The 21341-nt window shown below is 40.0% G+C and overlaps 1 protein-coding gene across 5 annotated transcripts in view; it reads right to left on the bottom strand.

Moving 5' to 3' along the window:
- LOC125901050 (otoferlin-like) overlaps nucleotides 1–21341 on the bottom strand; it is a 30584-nt gene that overhangs the window by 2335 nt on the left and 6908 nt on the right. For 4 of the 5 annotated variants that reach the window (XM_049596398.1, XM_049596399.1, XM_049596400.1 and 1 more), the window contains 35 exons: nucleotides 21104–21263; nucleotides 20236–20422; nucleotides 19912–20098; nucleotides 19480–19703; nucleotides 18119–18227; nucleotides 17569–17752; nucleotides 17115–17235; nucleotides 16892–16992; nucleotides 15920–16010; nucleotides 15709–15825; nucleotides 15443–15595; nucleotides 15140–15329; nucleotides 14588–14712; nucleotides 14361–14495; nucleotides 13270–13431; nucleotides 12623–12742; nucleotides 12359–12520; nucleotides 11874–12036; nucleotides 11602–11675; nucleotides 11482–11508; nucleotides 11240–11371; nucleotides 10960–11032; nucleotides 9594–9712; nucleotides 9301–9438; nucleotides 8964–9095; nucleotides 8684–8811; nucleotides 8400–8570; nucleotides 7834–7994; nucleotides 7073–7215; nucleotides 6851–6939; nucleotides 6569–6667; nucleotides 6110–6351; nucleotides 5773–5951; nucleotides 4996–5096; nucleotides 4141–4348 (listed from right to left, as the gene is read on the bottom strand). In XM_049596398.1, the coding sequence (XP_049452355.1) occupies nucleotides 4168–4348; nucleotides 4996–5096; nucleotides 5773–5951; nucleotides 6110–6351; nucleotides 6569–6667; nucleotides 6851–6939; nucleotides 7073–7215; nucleotides 7834–7994; nucleotides 8400–8570; nucleotides 8684–8811; nucleotides 8964–9095; nucleotides 9301–9438; nucleotides 9594–9712; nucleotides 10960–11032; nucleotides 11240–11371; nucleotides 11482–11508; nucleotides 11602–11675; nucleotides 11874–12036; nucleotides 12359–12520; nucleotides 12623–12742; nucleotides 13270–13431; nucleotides 14361–14495; nucleotides 14588–14712; nucleotides 15140–15329; nucleotides 15443–15595; nucleotides 15709–15825; nucleotides 15920–16010; nucleotides 16892–16992; nucleotides 17115–17235; nucleotides 17569–17752; nucleotides 18119–18227; nucleotides 19480–19703; nucleotides 19912–20098; nucleotides 20236–20422; nucleotides 21104–21263 (4880 nt within the window). In that variant the 3' untranslated portion in view covers nucleotides 4141–4167. The remainder of the gene's footprint in view (nucleotides 1–4140; nucleotides 4349–4995; nucleotides 5097–5772; nucleotides 5952–6109; nucleotides 6352–6568; nucleotides 6668–6850; nucleotides 6940–7072; nucleotides 7216–7833; nucleotides 7995–8399; nucleotides 8571–8683; nucleotides 8812–8963; nucleotides 9096–9300; nucleotides 9439–9593; nucleotides 9713–10959; nucleotides 11033–11239; nucleotides 11372–11481; nucleotides 11509–11601; nucleotides 11676–11873; nucleotides 12037–12358; nucleotides 12521–12622; nucleotides 12743–13269; nucleotides 13432–14360; nucleotides 14496–14587; nucleotides 14713–15139; nucleotides 15330–15442; nucleotides 15596–15708; nucleotides 15826–15919; nucleotides 16011–16891; nucleotides 16993–17114; nucleotides 17236–17568; nucleotides 17753–18118; nucleotides 18228–19479; nucleotides 19704–19911; nucleotides 20099–20235; nucleotides 20423–21103; nucleotides 21264–21341) is intronic. The other variant, XM_049596401.1, reaches the window with a different exon arrangement.

Genomic DNA, 21341 nt, shown 5'->3' with positions numbered 1-21341 from the left:
ACATCAATTCACAGTCACAGTACAGACAAGAGGAATAATATTACTGACCAATTACTCTTTAAATGTATATATGGACATGTATGTATTTTATTTAGACACACTTTAAAAACTACGAACCTAACCTTTAAGAATGAAATGTTTTTTTGCAACCTTATTCACAAATTCTGTCAAATTCTGCATGGCACTGACCAAGAATGTCATATTAACAGTCATGTAAACCGAAATAAATCAGTGTAAACCTAACCATGATATTGATAAAAACGAAAAAGAAATCCTAACCACCACAATGAAAAACTATATTTAATGTCATATACTGTTCAGTGAGCAGTACTACATGGATAGTTGGTTTTATGCAATGTATGTTTAAAGTTCTGGTTCTTACCTTCATTTTCTCTCGATCAAGAGGAAACACACTCCAGGTTAACCAGGTTTGATCTTGGATGAAGTTCTAACTTCCCTCAGTAGTTTTTTTATGTCTTCAAAGCACGGCATATTGTGATTTTGGAATGCACAAATTTGTTTTTGTATGATGTAAAAAAAACTAAAGCTAAAATAAAGAATCTACTTAAAATATTTTACTTCAAATAAACACCTAGCGAACAGGTAGCAGTACTTATCACAACCACTTCAAAATTAAGTGGGTCAGGTGCAGTGAAAATTTTATTTCTTAAATACACCTCATATGCATGTCCTCCTGAGACCTGAACTTTTGTTTGGTGCGCATTTTTAATTTGTCCTAGCTATTTGGGATTAGTAGAACCTGGTAAGTAAAGAAACTGTCAATGAGAATAATGTCCCAAGATCCTCAAACGAGACGACAATCAAGTCCAAATGTCCTTTAACAAGCTGATGATAAATCACCATTGTCTTGTCCACTTTTGTGTCAGGGACACCTGCAGACTGACTTGGCAGAGATGGCTACCATCTTGTTTTTACCTAGATTAGTATACTGTGCTCTTACTACCACTAGATGGCACAAAAAATGTCCAGGAATGAGGACAACAGGCCTAAGCTTAGCAGAATGAAGTTTAAGGTGCACATACAAGGACACAAGTTCTCAGGAGGATATAAATAAGCAATGGAATCACAGATATGTTGCGAGAGACATCCTGGTATCACTGTGGAATCACCACAGTTTGATTATCAGACAGTATTGCCTTAATTTACCTACCTAGTGAGTTTGCATTAATTTTAGATTACATGCTAAAATGATTTAGAGTAGTTTTGGTCACATTTTATTTGGATACACTAATGCAGACTCTCAACTGATCATATGTAGCATATTTTCAGGAGACACAAAAAGTCAATAAACACTCAGGTCCTTAAAGAATCTACTTTAAATAATCTGATAGCTAAACGCCAGTGCAGGAATATCCAAAACAATAAACACATTTCTAATATTGAGGAGAATATGCTGCTCTGAACAAAGTATGTTGTTTTGCTCTATTTATCTTAGTTCATAAAACGACTTGTGGTGTACTTCAAGGTACAGTTCACCCCAAAATCACAAATAAATATATATATCTTACCTGTAGCACAGTTTATGAGTCTAGATTGTTTTGGTGTGAGTTGCAGTGTTGGAGTCATCAGCCATAGAGATGTCTGCCTTCTCTCCAATATAATAAAACTAGATGGCACTCAGCTTGTGGTGCTCAAAGCGCCAAAAATTTTTTTTTCTAAACTCAACAGGAATGTCTCTGTCCTTAAATGATGACTTGGCTACTCAAGATAATCCACAGACCTTGTTGTCAGCAGTTTCATGTAGGAACTATTTTCTTTCTGCCGAACTACACCTGCAACCATTTCACAACACAGGAGGAAGTGTGCATCTCCTGCTAGCTCACATAGCACCTCTGAGGTAGCTAATGTTGAAGCTCAACTGAGGAGGACGCCATTAAAGGGCCAGTGTGTAAAATGGGTTGAAAACAGTGACATCAGTGGCCAAATTCTAGATTGCAGGGCTCACTCGCTCACCCCTCTCGTCAGGTAAATGACGGTGGCCTCGTAGGGACAAAAAGCCTCGCGCACGAGTTTTTCAGGAGTAGGTCTATCTAGCGACGAGTTGTATGTTTATTTAGAAATCTAAGCCATGTTACAATATTGTAATGAATCCCTCACGAGCAGGAGACCAGAGGAGCGTTCAGGAAAAAGGCCCGTTTATTTGAGCACTCCAGAAACTTCGGTAACACTCCAGGGGGTAAAAGACTCTGTCCCAAACTCTGACTCTTCTAGCGTAACAGACACACTTCATAACTTTACACACACACTCGTTTACCATACTGAGTGGGGACCCCCCTCCCCTCTCTGCTCCACCAATCTCCAGCCCGCACACTGACTGACAGCATGGCCGGTAAACAGAGCTCGGCTGTTTATTTAGCCTAGTAATATCTCCGGACTATAGTCGCTGCAATGGACGACTTTGAAGGCGATTTTGAAGAGTTTCTTGTAGCAGACACAAACCCAGAGCCATGCCTGTTTGAGCCGGAGCATACAGATGAGGAACTCCATGTGTTTGATGCTGAGTGAGCGAGAAGAGAGGCTGAATGCACAGAATGGGATTCACTGCTACCATCGCTGGGGAGATATATCATCAGGAGGAAAAGCGCCGCAGAGAGTGCATCACAAGGAGTGAAGTTGCATCTTCTTTTCCTCGCAGATGACGGTTCGGGTTCATTCTCTCCTGTTGCGTGGTAAGTGTGGTCCATTCGCAAACTTTATAACTAAAAAAACTTTTCACTACTCTCTATCGACGAACTACTAACACTCTCTGCTGTTTCCTCCTCCTTCTTCCTTTCTTCCGCTGTCTTCATTGGTTCATTTATACACACGAAACGCGTTCTCTGGCTGGCTGGATTGTCCGCTCGGTCTGCCGTACATACATGGCGGCGCAAGATGGCGACCTCTCTAAAGCAAGGCCCTTGCTATATATATTTATAAAAGCATAACTATAAGGCTACAAAAACCAAACGAATTTTATTTTATAGCGATTATACACTTGTATAAACATATTAATGGGTAGAAGATTCAGATTCAGATTCAGATTGACAATAAACCATGCCAAATATTACACAGTGGCCCTTTAAGGTTTACAAGCACAAGCCTCTCATCCATGAGTAGATGCACGCTTCCTTCTGCATGATGATTCGGTTGGGGGGTGTGCTTTGGCGTAAAGACAATTCAAGTTAGTTCCATTATTTTGGTGAGAAAGCAGACATCTCTACAACCTATACTCATTGGTCACTTTATTAGGTACACCTTGCTAGTACTCGATTTGACCCTCTTTTGCCTTCAGAACTGCCTTAATTCTTGGTGTCATAGATTCAACAAGGCGCTGGAAACATTCCTCAAAGATTTTGCTCCATATTGACATGATGACATCACACAGTTTCTGCAGATTTGCCGGCTGCACCTCCATGATGTGAATCTCCTGTTCCACCACATCCCAAAGCTGCTCTATTGGACTGAGATCTGGTGACTGTGGAGGCCATTGGAGTACAGTGAACTCATTGTCATTTTCAAGAAACCAGTTTGAGATGATGTGAGCTTTGTGACATGGTGCGTTATCCTGCTGGAAGTAGCCATCAGAAGATGGGTACACTGTGGTCATAAACGGATGGACATGGTCAGCAACAATACTCAGGCCTGAACCGTTGATACAAGGTAGGATGGATCCATGCTTTCATATTGTTTACAACAAATTCTGACCCTACCATCTGAATCTCACAGCAGAAAATCATGACTCATCAGACCAGGCAACGTTTTTCCAATCTTCTATTGTCCAGTTTTGGTGAGCCTGTGTGAACTGTAGCCTCAGTTCCCTGTTGTTAGCTGACAGGAGTGGCATCCGGTGTGGTCTTCTGCTGCTGTAGCCCATCTGCTTCAAGGTTGGACGTGTTGTTGGTTTAGAGATGGTCTTCTATAGACCTTGATTGTAACGAGTGGTTATTTGTGTTACTGTTGTCTAATTGTTTTGTTATCTTGTATCATCTCACACCAAAACAATCTAGAGTGATAAATATCACTAGAGGTAAAAGATAAAATATTGATTTTTGATTTGGGGAAAAGTTTTAAGGGAAAAGTGTAGATAGAGAGTAGAACAAGAGAGTAGAAAAACCATCTGGTTAGTGAAATTGCTGGAACCTTCTGCAGAGGTGTCTGAGCAACATCTCAAGCTCCCAGCATTTTCTTCACCATGTAACCAGGCATGCTGTAGAGGAAAAGAGCCAGCATGGCCAGCAGCAGGAGAGCTGTGACAATCTTGATGGCCAGCCACTTGTACTGGTTGCAGACCAAGTGTTTTATGGCCTTGAAGGGAGTGAGGAACCACAGAAGGCTGGTGTCTGGGCGGCTGCAAGGACAAAATTACAGATGTTCAGTAGTTGCAAACTTTAAGCAGTATGGGCCATTATACATTATATTATATTTTGCTCTTTTTCTAAGTCAAATATAAATGTAAATACAGCTGACATCAGTGACACTAGGACAAAGAAAAAGGCAAGACAAAGAAATAATTTACAGTATGTTAAGAACTTACAGATGATTCTACGTAGAAATACACAAAAGATATGAAGAAACAGCAACTTACCATGTAAAGAAAGAAGATCCTAGGTAAAAATCCAGAACTCGGTTGAAGTAAATTCGTAAAAGTGTCTTTCCTCTTTTTATTATATTATTATGCCATTTTATAATTGTTTAAAAATATGTTTATGCTTGTTTGACGTTTGACGTTTATTATGTATATATTATAATTTAATTTATCATAGCATTTATTTTGTTATATCTGGCCTGTTTGCATCAGACCACCTTATGGAGTTTAATTGTTTTAGTGGAGCTGGACTTGGAGCAGCTAAACAATATGAACTCTTGAATTTGTGTGTATGTGTGTTTATGGCAAGCGTGAAAGGTAGCCAAGCCACAGAATAAAATGAGCATTATAATTGAGAAAAATAGATCAATAGGGTGGTCAGTGTGGTGATAACACAACATCCATCATACTTGGGTTTCTCTAGTGGCTCTGGTTCGTTGCGTCCTTCACCGACTGGGCTTCTCTCTGCTTCCTCTCCCGTCAGCAGGTGCAGCTCTGCCTCCACTTTTCCCTAAAAAGACAACAAAAACACTCTCAGTCAAAAGGAGGTTTAAAACTATTGTTCAACCCATTCAGCAGTTTCTTTATTTAAAGGCTTTAAGTAAAATCTCAATGATTTTCATTTAAATAAATGTCTGTTAAGTCACTGTCTATCGCCAAATGAGGTCTGAGGTACCAAATGGCAACTGAGCCTGGGGCCCACTGATGAATGCCCTTATATTTGGTGTCTGGGGTGATATTCCAGGGGAAAAAATCACAAACAGTGCACAATTAGTGATGTGTTTTCCATCACCCAGCAGTGGCTGATCTACCAGAGAGGGCAGGCATGTGCAACTCCACAATAAAAGAGATTTTATCTGTTTTAAATAGTCATGTTATTGCATGGTCCCACTGAATGCACGGAAATTGGCTGAATTTCACATGAAAGCGTATTTATAAGCAACTTTATTCTCAGCCTAAACTGTTAGAATGGCTGAATCAAACAACAAAAATAGCAATGACTACAGAAGATGGAACTTAAAAATAAAAAACTGCAAATGGACATCACACAGGTCAGGTGTAACTATTTGGATCCCTGCTAAGTGAGATCCAAAAACACACCTGCAATACAGTTTTTCACCACAGGTGCAGCCAAAGAGAGCAGACTGTAACCCTAACATTTCGGGTCAGTTTTTACTTTGACCTACCGTGAGTTCAAACTCGTCATCTTCATTTCTGGCCACAAAAGGCCACCAGCCTTTGATCCTCTTCTGTTTGAAGATGGAGACTATAGGCATCTCTGCTTCATTTGTCACCATCTCAATGGTACACTGCTTGGCAGTCTTTGCACCCCGTGGAAAACGGTTCAGGTCCAGCTCAATCGCCCCTACAAAGAGACATTATTTAACTCAGCAAAATGTGACAAAGTTTACATCTTATCCAGTTTTCAAAAGCAGTCGACCAATCTCTCAAGTACCCCATCTGTTTTACTTCTGTGGGATTGCCGGTGTTTCATGAAGCCAAAGATTATTATAAATGATTTACCCAAGAAGTCATCTGCAGAGAAATGGTCTGCGTCCCACACTTGCAGATTAAGACGAGCTGGGATCTTGTATTCAGTCTCATCCCAGGCAAACATGGACTCTTTTTTTGAGATGACGATCTTCTCTTCGGCCATGAGGTAGTCGAAGGGGTAGACGAAGCGCCAGTTGAAGTTGCCCTCCCCAGTGATGGAGTGGTAGTGGACATCTGTGTCCTGCTTGTCTTCCTGCTGCCCTTTCAACCAGCTGTTGCAGGAAAAGGTGAAGGATAAATTTAAATCTTGAACAAACCAAGCACTGGTTTTAATATATGGCTGTTTCCTTTAATCTCAATGTAAATCAGAATCTGAGAATTGTGTGTTTAAATCCATCATTCTTTGGTCAAGATGTGCCCACAAACGTAAAGACAAATTAGCAAAAAGACAAAAAATAAAACATCAAAACCAACAGAACTTATAATTACCCTCGCACAAATATGTCACTCGACTTCTCGCCAGTGAAGATATCATCATCCTCTAGAACGACCTCATCAGTGTTCCAGATGATCACCCTCAGTTCAAACCTGGAAACAAGCAAAAATGAAAAGATGTATGATGAAATATTAATCAATGATTAAACCTCAATATTTATTTAAATTAAAGCTCAAGATGAAGTCTGGCTGTTGGATTTTATCAGCACCATCAGGCAAAACATGTATACAGTGTGTGTAAAGCTGTAAACCGACAGGTTTAACTAGTGAACGTACTTCTTTGGTTTCCTTGGTGAAATATCAAGAGCAGGGCCAGGTGCAGTCATGTCTTTTGGGAACATATCCACCCACATCTCAATTCTTCCCTATAAGCAAATGAACACAAGGAAATAAGGTCTTAAAGTGCGTAAACAAAATGTTTAAGTGAAAAAAAAGAGGCCTGATTAAAAGGTGTAGTTGACTGGAGCAGGGACAGTATGAGTACACTGACTGACATACTTGTTCAATCCCTGGTTTGTCAGGGTGAAGGAGTGGTCTGGTCTCCACATGTTCTGGGACAAGTTTGCAGCCGACTCGTGGGATTTCCTCCCAGTGCTTCAACACGGTCAGAGCAAGATGTTCATCTGTCTGCTTCTTCAAACCTGAAAAATATCATCAGTATGGTTGATGGATTAATACCCATTTGAAATCACACTTTTGTTTTTCTTTCACATTTAGACAATTAGCTTCTGCTCCACTTAGTGCAATCTAAGTTTAGTTTAGTTAAGTTAAATTAAGTTAAGATAAACTTAACTGACCCCACATCGGGGGAGTTCACTTGTTACAGCAGCTTAAAAGTCAAAAGCATGTTAGTTCATACAGGACAAAGAGGTCATACACCCCAGCTGTAATCAGCTGACAGCCAGCTGATTGGATCATTGTTTCTAATCAGTCACACACCATCACATGTTGGTCCATTTAAATATGACTTCCTAATCACTGATCCCTGCTACACCAGTGCTGCCACACACTGCTGCTGGCAAAGCTTTGCCTCCACCACTCCAGCCTCCATCTTTCTAATTTAGAATCCTAACATGGCTTAAAGGTCAGAATGGTATTTAATGTCTTGCTCTGAGCCCACTCTTGTACACCCAGGACGCATCTGTATTGTACCGAACTACAATCCAGGTCAAATAAATAATAGTAAATTATGATAAAGGTTGGTAATTAGACGAATTCAGCGGGAGGAACAAATGGGTATGAGTGAAATTAACATTTACCATTTTCATCTTCTATCTCAGTCGGTGCCATGAAGACACGGTTCTCCACCTTCACTCTTCCCCCCGGGCCATAGTGAGGCCCATCCAGTTTGCCATCCTTACACAGCTTAGCCAGGATTTGTGTGGGTTTCATTGGGTCCCGCCACACATTGTAACCATGGCTACAGGAAAGCGCAAAAGCAGTTACGGTTATATCATGACCAATACATTTTATAGATCTATGATAACCCTACAATGTGTAATACAAGCACACCTTGTTAATGAAATAGGTCAGGCCACTACATTCAAGTCAATGTTTACTGAGGTTATAAATCAAGTAAGAAGTAATTTTCTCATTAACTTCAATACTATCAGTCATCTCTTGCAACCCATGGAGTCGCCCTCTGCTGGCCATTGTTACGAATGCAGGCTTAAGGCACTCAACATTGACTTCACTTTTCAGATATGGAGGAGAGAGCCTACTTCTTTCATACAGTCTACGTTCACCATATAGAGTGCATGCAACAATGAAAACTTAAGTATTTCTAGCACACGCTGCTACAGGGAGGTCGGTTTTTGATTCTTACATGGCGTAGTTACACGAAATACCACACGTTGCTCTGTGTTTGCTGTAGAAACGGTTCTCCAGGTCAAGTTTGGTTTCTCCAATCAAATCATCGGTTCCCACCAGGTCCCAGTCATAAATTGACACTGTGAGTGTGGAATCCATAGGGAACGTGGCCTCCACATCAAAGGATCTGATAAAAAGAGAAATACAGCATTTGTCAAGTTTACAAGCACATTTGAAAACATGCATAATACATTTCAAACATATTGATCGTTTTATCAGAAATAAAGCGTTTCTACTTACTTGCCAAACAAAGGGTTCAGCTGTTTTGAGATGTAGTTCTCTTTGTCTTTGATCTCTGTCTTTCCCAGTTTGATTGCAATGTATGGATCAGCTTTCCCATTGATGTCAGCGGGATGCAGATCAGTTGCCTGCCAAAAAAAAGATAGATAGCTTTGGATAACTAAGGTGGAATAAAAGTACAGTATAGTACAACTATGGTAACCAAAGTTTTCTATTTGCAATATAATTTTAATCCTGCAATCCTGCAATGACAGTTAATGAATCCTTGAATCAGACCCACCCTGATAACGTAGATGCGGACGAGGACATTAATGGGATCGTTGTGAGGAATGTTCTGAAACATTCCCATGTTGGAGTCAAAGCTCATGTCTCTGGGCATGTCATCCGACACTTTGTACATGCACATTGAACCCTAAAGGGACACAGTCAAACAAATAAATCGTTAAATTGCAAAAAATACTGGGGAACAACATATTACCTAAAAACTTTTCCATGATGTGTAATACATTCTGTACTGTCTGCAGTTGTCTTATGTCAGCTACATAAAAGAGTGAGCTATGACAGGCTGGTCTTTAATAAATTAAATATGTATTGTACTCTATACATTTTGTTCTTACTTTGAATTTTCCAACAATTCTGTCCTCATCCGTCACATTTTGGTCGTCATCGTCACCGCCTTTCCCCCTGAACAGATTAAAGCTGTGGAGCCAGTCTTCAAAGCTGTCAAACTCACCCTCCAGTTCCTTTGGGTACACCTTGTTTGAAAACACAAATTTATCAACATATAAATTTGGTTTTGAATGACATGTTTTTCAAAAAATGCGCCTGCTTATACCAATCCCATCTTGACATGTACAACCAACAAGTATATAATTGCTCTCAGGTGAGGTGTAGATGCTGAGTCAAGTACCTTCAGCTCATCCAGCTTCGGCTTCTTCCTCTCAAATGGATCTACTCCAGGCTTCTTTTTGTCCTTCTTTCCTTTTCCTCTCTTTGTGCCTTTCACAGGAGATTCATCAGGTTTGATATCTGAGTACAGGTTAGCGATGAGGACGGAAAGAAGAAGGGGGTGTGGGGGTTTGGAGGAGCAGAGCACTCGAGACATGAATTCCACATGAAAGTTGCCAAAACCAGCTGTTACTGTATACAACAAGCATACCATTGAATTGTATACTACTAAAGTATACAGTTCAGTGGGGATACTTGGTGGTGTGACAAGATCCTCCAGGCAGGCAGGTGTGTTATCTCTGAAAAACTCATTAAAAACAAGTTTGACTGTTTGGTTGTCGTTATCATCCGCAGTCAAGTTATGTCAAAGTATATTATACTAATATGCACCACATAATATAGTTTAAACTATATTTGCATCATAGGATGTATAAAAGAAGTGGACATGGCCTCATGGTCTGAAAAGTGGAGCCAATGCTGAAGTGCCTTAAAGCTGTATTCTTTCTAATGGCCAGCAGAGGGCAACTCAGCTGGTCGCAATTCTGATTGTATAAAAGCCTATGAGAAAATGACTCTCAGTCTCACTTGATTTATTGCCTCAGTAACATTTTCCTAAGAAGTTTATGATCTCAATCTCTAGTTTCAAGTGTTCTTCAATACAGCGTGATGTTCATTTTATGGTCCCATTAAGAGTAAAATAGATGATAAAGCAGGGTAGGCTTTACGGAGTGACTACCTTGTGATCGACTACTCTACCACAGCCTCAAGCAAACTCAACGCTTCAAAATGGTAGTCCACAAACCAATGGGTGACGTCATGGTGGCTACATCCACTTCTTTTATACAGACCATGATTTGTGTGCACAATATGTTGTGTCATATCATAAATAGTTGATTCTGTTCAGCCTACTTGGCACAGCGCAGAATCAACCATGTTTCAAATGTATTTTCTATCAGAAAAACAAATATATTCACTGTATTTTTTCATTGACAACTTTCATGGCAAGCATACGGCTAATATGCATATATGGGAGAGAGAAAGCGGTTGTCCCACTTATGGAAATTTGGATTCATGTCATCATCTACATGGAGGCATTCCTGAGCTATGAGGGCTATGAGGTTCACTACTGCACTGTAGAGGAAAACAACAATCAAGAGTTAGCGAACTCATAAAAGGTGAACATGCATTGACATAATTTGAATGGTCAAAGTGTAATAAGTACATGCTTGTACTGTGGTTAGACGGGTGGTGCCCTCTGATCTAAAGAAAGTATGTGAGTGTATTTTTTTGCATTTTTTGGTCTTGTTTGCCATTTTATCTGGTTTTACCTCCGCCATCTGCAAGGTCCATTTCATCTTTGTCCTCTGAATCTGAAAGAGCAGCTTCTTGAGCCTTGAGAGCCTGTGGGAGCAGAACAAGGTCATTTCTCAATTGAAATTATCAAGACCAAAACAAGATACTTAGGTTAAGATCTGAGTCAATCAAGATTATTTTTTAAGTAAGAGAATTTAATTCAACCTGCCCTGATACGTTGAAGCTTATTTTTATCCAGCTACTGCAGCCAGTAAAGCAGGAGAAGACTCAAAATGGCTGCTTCCTGTTACTCACCTCTGTCAAAGTTTCAATGGAGGCAAAATATTTGGACCACCAGTCCAACATGCTCTCATCGAGTTCCTCCTCTTCAATCTCATCACCCTTCTTCCTCTTCTTCTTCTTCCCCTTTCCATCCTTATCATCATCCTTTTTATACAAAGGTGTATCAAACATGTTGTCAGTAAAGCTTTAGGAATTCTCGCAACAACAGAAGATCTTTTAATTTTGATTAATCAAGTCAAAAGCAATTTGCTTACCTCAACTTTGACCACAGCATCAGAGCACTGGGTAGAAAATCAGAGTGGGTAATGTCAAACATGACATTTGTTAGCTTTCTACTGTCTGTTTTAACCTTAATGCAGAATTTTTAAACTTACAGAGTCTAGTTTGACCACAGTGTCCATCTTCTTGAAAGCAGGCTCAGGTTCCATGTTGACGACAATGATTTCCTCTGAAAGATAAACAGAGAATGTGAATTAATTTATCTGAATAATCATAAATTGTCTGATCACAATTCCTGTTAACAATGTTATCACATGGGTAAACACGTACTGTACTTTCTCTTTTCAGTTTGGATTACTGTATGTGTAGGAATAATGTAAAAGAAACCGCACTACAGTGTAAGATGACTCCAGGTTTTAGTTTATACCTGTGGTAGTCCAGTTGTTGGCCTGCTTGTCTGTTGCCCTGTAGATGAACTTCCGCAGGCTGGTGACAGCATTGGAGCCAACCAGAGTGTAGCGGCCAAAAGCCCTGCAGTCCACCACTCGGATGTTCAGTGGTGGGTGAAGCAACTCATTCTCAGGCAGATCCTGACGTGCAAAAATCCAGAATTAGTTTGACTGACAGAAATAATTGTACAGAAATTAGTTTTTAGATGCATCTCAGAGCTTATTTTCTAAATTGAAATGTAAATGTGAGCTTAAGGGATATTTAGAAAATACATTTTGCTGCTGCCCCCATCCACAGCAGTACATTGCTTAGCTTCCATGATGGCACCCCTGCCACTTCTCCATACTGAGGGTGTGCTGACTGCCATGTGACTACGGATAAGTACCTCATACAACCCCAATTTAAAAAAATAAAATAAAATAAATAAATAAAATAATAAAAAAAAATTAAATGACATATTACCACTTCAAACCACTTGACAAGGGTGCTGAAGTTGGGGTTTTTCCTGTAGTTGGGGATGAGGGCTGACTGGACTCCCTTTCCGGCACATTCAATGTCCACACGAGGCCGATCCACCTGGGCCAGATTCACCCTCTTCAAGTCCCTCAAGCCCCAGAACAAAACCTAAAACGACACAAAGGGTTGGGTGATTGTGTAGTTTAAATTCAATTTCCTGTTAGTAAATAAATAACACTGGTCAAGTTAAAGCTAAAACAAAGTATTCACCTCAATCCTGTACTTGCTGAGCACCGGTCTGATCCCCAGTGGTACAGGCATGATTGGGCCGCGGTCCATATCTGTGGGACCGTCTATGGGAGGCAGGTCAGCTCTCCCATTGGGGCCAATCTGACAGAGGACACAAGGAAAACTTTATAAATCATTTATTTTCAATATAATCTGATAATTTTAGCCCCATTTACAGTACTCTCAAAAATAGATGGTGTCTATATCTGTCTAACGGCCCTGACACGCCAAACCGACTGTCAGCCATTGGTCAATGTCGCGCTGTGAGGGGAATCTGTCGCCCTAATTTTTGCGTGGCAGCTTGCTCTGTTGGCACTGGTCGGCCCTTGTCAGCTGTTTTTCAGCTGATTCCGCATGTTAAATGCCGGTGGAGCCCGTCAGTGAAAAAAATCACTTGACTGGCAGTTCAGCTCAGTGCATAAGAAGAATAAACGGAAGTGAGCAAAGTAAGATTATTTTTTTTAGCCATTGAGCTCTTTAGCAGAAATGGTTCGCAACTGTTTGTGTTATTGTTCACTAGAAAATGGTAAACATCCTTTGTCCTTTCGACACTGGATTGTGTTGTTAATGTGCTAACTGGCTACGTAGCACCTTGTTGGTTGTCTGGTTGGGTGTGTCTGGACCTTCACCTGCAACAGTTCAAAGGCTGCCAGCATTTCTCCGGCACTGCAGTTCCCACGGTAGATCTGATAGTACTCCAGTTGGGGAGGGAAGCGCGGGGGACCATAGTGCTCATCCGCCATCTTGACCACAGGCTTGGCAAATGTTCTGCCCATGAAGTCAGCTTTACCCTGGAAGCATAACAGTCAATGAAACCTTAAATATCCGTCCTGTAAAACATTGTGGTTTGAATATTTGAAAGAATGGTCTTTTTAGCCTACCATTATCCAGTGAGTCAGTGTTCATGTTACCATGGCCTCATTAAAGAAAAGGTGTTTATGGTGTAATCATTTATTATTTGATTTGTCCTATCAGCAGGAAGAAACATGGCTTGAGATGCACATGTTTCTTGGCAGACTAGATAAAAAACCATTGAAGGTAAAAGAGCCCAAAAGAAAAAATAAGCAACATACCTAAAATAACCAGTGAACTGCAAAACAGACACATGTATTCATATAATGTCAAAAGATCATTCACTGCTTTATGTTTAAATAAAATAAAATCTCTCTTGCAGTTAGTGGTTAAAAAGAGTCCCAATTCTCTGTTGGCCACATACAAAAAGCACAAAGTGTCACTTAAAGGAATGCAACAGGTATAAGTTGATGAGAGTCCATCTATCCTTATGGACATATCTTATCCCTCTTGCATGCCTTTCAATACAATCTACTCTGCACGCATTACAGTGCCTCTACAGTACATCAAGCCATCAGAATCCACACTCTACTTATCCAAAGGGTCATCCAAAACAATGGTGTTATTGTCAGGAACAAATATAAAATTGTCAGTCAGCAAAAGCATTCTTTTAAATATAATTCATATCAGGCTGCTTTTGACAAACACATTTACTCAGGGCATATCACACACTGGATGTAGACTCATTAAGGACATGTTAAGTCTTAGATTTCAAGTGAACGACAGGCAGACTGTTTAATTATTAGGATGATAAGGGTGGAGGAGAATGGTTGCTATCTGGTAATTCAAGCTGTGTGATGGTAGACTGTTTTGTCACATTAATACAAATGGAAAAAGACAGACGTGTCTATTTCAGATCAACCCTTACCACTGTGTCTTGATCATAGATTTCAATGACGATAATGGGAGGGTCATCTCTCAGTTCGGTGGCCTCTCCAAACAACTCCACATTCTCAAAGACCAGCAGCTGGTCCCATGTCGGGCACAGAGTCTCAGCCAGCACCTGGAAACAAAACAAAACAGAACATGTCATTAAGATGAATCATATCTCAGGCTGACAGCTGACTTCCTTAGAAGCCTTCTGTGCGTGCTCACCTCGGTGACTTGGCTTTGTGTTGAGAAGAACACTCGAGCAAAGGGATCAGACAGACCTGTGCTGTCAGCAGCAAACAGGCTGCGCGCTTGGTACATGTGGACCCTCAGCTGGAAGATCTGTTTCACTGTAGAGAGATAAAGACGCTCATAAATGAATCAATTAGTCAGTAAATAAGACTTGATGCTCATTCATTCATTCAAAATCTATGTATACTCGAGATATCATTGAGGGGAGAGGGTGAGTAGTAACATGTTACAAGTGACGCATGAGTTAAAAAGGAGTTATGAGTAAACTGATTTTAAGAAGGTGCCATATTTTGTTCAATATGTGTTGTGCATTTACAGACATTTGTGAAAACTATAGTAGTATTATCCTAATTTAAATAAAATTAAAATATGTCAAACACGGAGGATAAGGTATTTAAAATATCACTATTCTGTCAATTGATAACATACTTAACATATTGTAAAAATCTCATTTTATTACATAATCCCTTTTATTTCAGTGTAAAGTTAACAAAATAAAAATACTGATTTGGTTGATGGTCTTACTCATGTAGGTGAGGCTGATCGGAGGTGAGCACGGCAAGCCAGGTCCTCTGGATAACTTATTCTCCTCAAATCCGTTGGGCAGACCATTCAGGTAGTCTTTGCGCTGTCTAGTCAGGCCCAGCCACAGATAAATCTCTATTTTGGACTGGACCGTCCAGCCAGCAGGCCCAAAACCTTTCTTACCAGGGATCTTCAGTATATGAGGAAAAAATAACACTAAATTATTTAATCCTTCACAAGGGTGAAAGCTAATATGATGCAACATTCAAAATACGTAGCAGATTAGATGTAGTGTAAACTCACCCTGAGAAAGATTGTCTTGACTTTGCCACAGTCCTTCCCTGTCTCCTCCTCAGTACTGGAGTAAAGGATGTCTTTGGAGGGAACACGTGCATAAGCAATGCGCTTCCCATTACTTATCATCCATATGAAAACATCAGGAACGCTGTGTTGAGGCTGCAGAAAGAAAGAACACTCACATTAAACATGAAATGACCTCAATGTAACAAGCATGTACAACAAAAAAAAATCATTTGTAACACAAGTAGATGTAATGTTGTAGATCTCACCTCAACAGCCAGGAAGCGCAGCCTTGTGAGGAAGTTCTGAGCCAGCTTGATTTTGTCTCTCACTGTGCTTTTCTTCACCTGTGACCTCATGGCTTTAGCTTGCTGGCCGATGCTCTCCTAAACCCAGAAACAGACCAGCATTTAGCGAGACAGTACAAATACCAACAATAAACAAGGAGAAAAAAAAACGCATTATTTTTAATTGACATACCACTTCTGACATGCACAGCTTCAGTCTCTCCCTGTCAAGTTTGGTTCTGCCAGACTGATTCTGGTCCTTGTTTGCCAGCGAAAGAAACTGACTGAAAGAGGTGGAGCTCAGTCAGTTTCAAAGTCTATAATAATCTATTAGACTTAAAGCTGGAGTAGGCAGGGTTTTTTTTCACCAATGGGGAGAAAATATTATAAAAAGCTTTCAGCATATTGTAATTTAAATGGTTCTGCCCCTTCTCTTGGCTCTGTTTTCAGGCTTTAGAAAATCTAGCCTGTGATGGGAAATGTTGGCCAATCACAGGTCATTTCAGAGAGAGGATGTTCCTATTGGCTGTTCCACAAATGCAAGTGTGCATGCACATCCCTTCAGGATGACGAACTTATCAAAAAGGGAGTCTAATACCCTTTTTTCCACCAAAATTAGCGAATATATGAAGTTTTTTTTAAATGCGAGAAAACCTGCTAAAAATAGGTGACAGAGTCTGACAATAAACATGTGTCAATATTGGCAAAACGTTTCAATATGTTGCTAAGTGCTGTCTGCTAACTAGAGCCAAAGGCTAATGGCGGCAGTTAATTCAAGTTCATATGTATGTAGCTAGTATGAGCTCGAGCTCAAATCACAGTATGTCATGTCATATAGCTCTACAGGCCCACAAGTTTGCCAAGAAAACACTGTTTTTGGTAATTCTCCTAGAACTGCAGCTATATAACGGCATCAGATCACAAGCATGATCAGGATGATTAAATTAAATGACTAGTACTCGTATAGGTTACTGTATGAAATGTGTCCATATGCCCATGCTTGTCTGGTGGAGTGGTTTAGGACAGAGAGGGGAGAGCTGCAGGAGGAGGGCTGTATTTTCACATTCTGGCATTTTGTTTGCCTTCTCCAGAAGACTGCCTACCCCAGCTTTAACATTCAAAACAGCTCATTTTAAATGTATAGTTGAAGTTTGTGATGACAGACCTGCAGCCCTGGCTGAGTTCCTCGAGAACGCCTCTCAGTCGGCGCTCAGGATAGGACTTCTCTGTCTTGATGATCTCTTGCACATCATTCAGTCCGTCCTCCTGCGGTGGCAACAGAAGATTTTTAGGCTCAGTCAGATAAAGTCAGAAACTGTATTTAAATGCCAAATCAATTAATTTCTAATACTATGCTCATCTACTTAGTGGTTAAGTGTATGACTTGCTAGTTTGTGTGCAATGTTGTCTATAATGTTGGCATTGTACAGCCTCCTTCTCTGGTCCTGCCACCAACTCTTGATGTAGATACACGGCTTCCTCTCAAAATAGGGCAGGTGGAAGTAGTTTCTGAGGATACAAATAAGGAATACATTCCATCAAAATGAAAATACCCTGGGAGGTTAAACTGTGATGTTGACTGAGGTGCACTGATCCTGCAAAAACGCATTGAACAAAGTAAAGTGAATCTAATAAGCAAAGTGTTACATTGGCAATGAATAATTCTGGTCTGGTTAGATTGTGTACTCTAAAATAAGTAAATATTCAGCACTATTTTAATGACTTTAAACTCAAAATCACGATACAAAAGCAGTTCATCAGTTGTTTTTTTTTAGTAGGATATGTTCATGAACAACAGTTTGTTAGTCGTCACTCGACAATGGTGATGTGTTTTGCTCTGACCGGTCAGTGATGACAGGTTTCATCGGAGGAGTAGTTGCCACTGAAGTCAGGTCCCCGTCATCTTCTGCCTCTTCCTCGCTGGAGTTGTGGATCAGTTCAGTTTCCTCTTCGTCACCATCTCCTCCACCCTTCTTGCCCTTCGTTTTTGGCCTCGCCACCCCATCAATCTCATTTCCATAGTAACCTGGCAACAGCAAGCTTTGTTAGTAGTCACACCTTTAAATGTGCTGCACCACTGATGGTATTTTAGTCTCCAAAACAGCTCACTTTCATATAAACTAAAACATTATCATTTTAATATTTACAGTGATTCTAAAAACTTCTGCAACTTTCAAATTCCTTTACTTTCAACTTTTTCAAATTCCTCTTACATAATGAAAATTTAGCAGTGGGAATTTTTGACAGAAGAATTTGCAAATTCTCCAATAAATTCTGCACAGAAATTAAACTGACAATAAGGTTAAGTGTCCAAAGATCCAAACTGAGCCTCAGGATGAGACAGAGAGAGACATGAGGAAAGTGAGACAAAAGAGCAGGTAATGAAAAGTACCTATGGTGACCTCGAAGTTGATGGGCTTATCACCAATCTTTCTGTCAATCATTGTGGCCTCCAGGAAAGATCCAAAGAGAAAAAACTCCTCAACCTTCCCGGTGGCAGTCTGTGAAATAGACAAACAAGTGTGAGAATGTGAGTCTTAACTTTTTTTTAAATAAACTAGAAGGGCATTCGGAGAGTGTAGACCTCTACCAAGGGCCAATAGTCCATTCCTCTATGATATGCAAATCTGCAAATGAAACCACTTTATATGATTGGATATACTTCCAAAACTATTTGAACAATGTCAAAATAGGATTATCTCAGCTGTACATCTATTATATACTTCTAAATGGAAATATTTCACAGTTAACTTATATTTGTTAAATCCAGAAAACACTTTATTAGCCCATCATGTACATATGTAAAAAATATCACATGCTTAGACTGAAATAGCATCATGAAAATGGCAGCTTGCTGTCAAAAACAGTTGCTACAAAAAACTGTAGGATCACAAAGAAGAAATTATCACTTGAGCCAAATTTTTTAAAAGCAGATACTGGTACATACAACTATCTCAGATGCAGGTACGTTGGAAATTATGATCCTGAGCAAGAGCAGTGTGCTGAATCTCCATTTCTCAAGACTTAAACTGATGAATGAATGAATGCCCTGCTGGTGCTTATATTCTTGTATCTATTATACTTTTCATACTTTTTTTATACCTTGTTTTGTGCACTTTATCTTTTACTATTTATTATCTGTCTATTTCTGACATGACTTGAAGTGTTTTTTGCACAAGAAGTCCTATGTACCCAGACTGTGTCCAGGTGTACAAATGGCAAATAAAGTTATTTTTTCTTAATATTTCTGGTGGAGTTTATTGCAAACATTTTACAACTGAAGCTGTGTTGCTATTGTGGCAGTTCTCCTGTTAAACCACTCTCTGCTCCATAACAACTGCTTTCTCTATGAAGTTAGAGAACATGTGTAAGCTACCCCAGAGGACTACTGGTACCTGTGGTGGTGGCAATAAAAATTTACAAACTGAACAAATTTTGACAGCTGTCGCACTTTGATGACAAATGAAATGTAGGTGTCCTGACAACCCTGTAATACAAGCTAACGGACAATGAGAACTGAATCCCTGATGACTTGGGGGTTGCAGTCTCACTGTGCTCAATTGTATTTGCTGTGTGACTTACATTGTCCACCAACAAAAAGAAGCCACAATAATGCAAACAGCATGTTAATAATGCACCGGGTGGGCTAAATACAGACGATTAATAATTCACAACAACCTCTGCACAATGACCTGTCAGTAGGAGTCACAATTGACTTCCTCTGCATGGCTGCTCATCCGAACAGGAACCCACCTCTGAGATGTTGGGCACTCCCTCCACCTGCACTTCTGTGGAGCTGGTAATGTCAGGCGAGGAGGGGTCCAGGATCTCTACACCCAGGCTGATGAGCAGGCGGGCCCTGAAGGACACGCCCTCTCCGAGCCCTTCGTTTAACTCCTGGTACTCGTCCATCAGGGTGTAGGTACGAGTGGAGCCGTACATGTTAACCCAGGCAGGTCCCAGCGTGGGGAGGAATCCTGAGAGATCGAGAATACATTTTATTTGCAAGGCATGGATGCTTTTAACAGCACTGAGTAGATCTGATTGCAAAGTCAACAATCCTGCATGCTTATCATTTACAAATGTATTAAAGTTGCTCAACCTGATCAATCACATCTTGTCCAGGTAAGAACAAAGTTTCAGAAATTCAAGAACTTCAAGAAAAAAGAGCAAGTTATACATCACCTTTGTCCCCATCATTGGAAATCTTCTTTAGGTCCAGGAAGTGTGTTCCTATAGCAACATCATTCACTTTGTCTGAGTCGCGGATCTGGATCTTCATGCGATTGCACAGTGGTGGAAACATCTCAGTGAAAACTATTTGCTCGTTCCAGATGGGCTCATAGCAGCTTTTCTGAACTGTTGTTTTCCCCTGTAATCACACATTAAAATCACATATATATTTCAACTCAGGGATCATTATGTTTGTGTAATTTGTATTTTTGAGCGGGCTGAGATGAAACAGAAGACGGAGGGCAATGAAAGTTTGGCATTGTTACTATTACTTACTTTCTGCCCAGCAAACAGTACTTGGACATAGGGATCAACCAGGTCCTTATTTTCTCCTATGAAGGCCTTTTTGACATTGGCCATGATGCTGGTGTTCATTCTGGGGAGTCCCTCTGCTCTATAGACCTTCAAGTAATACCGAGCCCACTGACGCTCTGCAGGCACGCCCTCTGGTATTAAGAGATTGCTGAAACAGAAATGGGACATGGAATCTACCATAAATAATTGGAACATCCATGATTTTCTATCTATTTTTTATTATATATTGTATTCTCGCTCATGTCTAAATAATCTCACTGCAACATGTTTGCAACTGTATGAAGCCAAATTGCTACAAACATTTTTATTTTTTTTATTTTTTTTGCTTTCCCTTTTCCCTTAACTTTTCTGGATTAATATAGTTTTGTTATAGCTCCTTTTTTTCTTAGCTATCCCTTTAAAATGAAAAGAAATGAAAAGAAACACTATGAATCAATCTACATGAAAATATAGCTGAAGAAACTGCAGTAGGTTTTTGGTACAAGACACTTCCTCTATCTCTATTTGTCATGCCTGCTGGAACTCATTTTCACTGAAGGTTGCTGTGAGGTATATACAGTATGTGTGCGCTTAACTATGAAAGTGCACACACTGCCAGCTGCAGACCACTGTTCAAGACCAACAAACAACAAAACTAGGGTTTTTTTTACCATGACATAATTTTTAGCGAGATATCAGCAGAGAGAACGTATTTTAAGCCAAACATGATCCTTTCCTAACCCTAACCAAGTGTTTTTTGCTATTTGTTGTCTGTCCACATTCCTTATGTGAACTTACAGTATATTTTAGAAGAATAAAGGATAAAATCACAATAAAAAAATGGTGTTACCCCTCTATGTCATCTTCGTCTGATTCATTGGCCTTGTGTGGAGTCTTTATTGTGTCTCCTTTGGCCACGACTGCAATATCACACTTCACGTAGCCTTTACAGCCCGCTGAGATGTCATCAGGGTCAGACAACAAAGCCCACTTGTGGTAAAACTGATGCTCTGTGAGACAAAAGAGAAGACCAGTAAATTAAAATATCAGTGTCATTGTTTCCTAATAACAAAGCATATTTTCATTGA

The sequence above is a fragment of the Epinephelus fuscoguttatus genome, linkage group LG14, assembly GCF_011397635.1.
Source record: "Epinephelus fuscoguttatus linkage group LG14, E.fuscoguttatus.final_Chr_v1".
In the NCBI taxonomy this organism is placed as follows: Eukaryota; Metazoa; Chordata; class Actinopteri; order Perciformes; family Serranidae; genus Epinephelus; species Epinephelus fuscoguttatus.
This window is presented reverse-complemented; position numbering and strand designations above follow the sequence as displayed.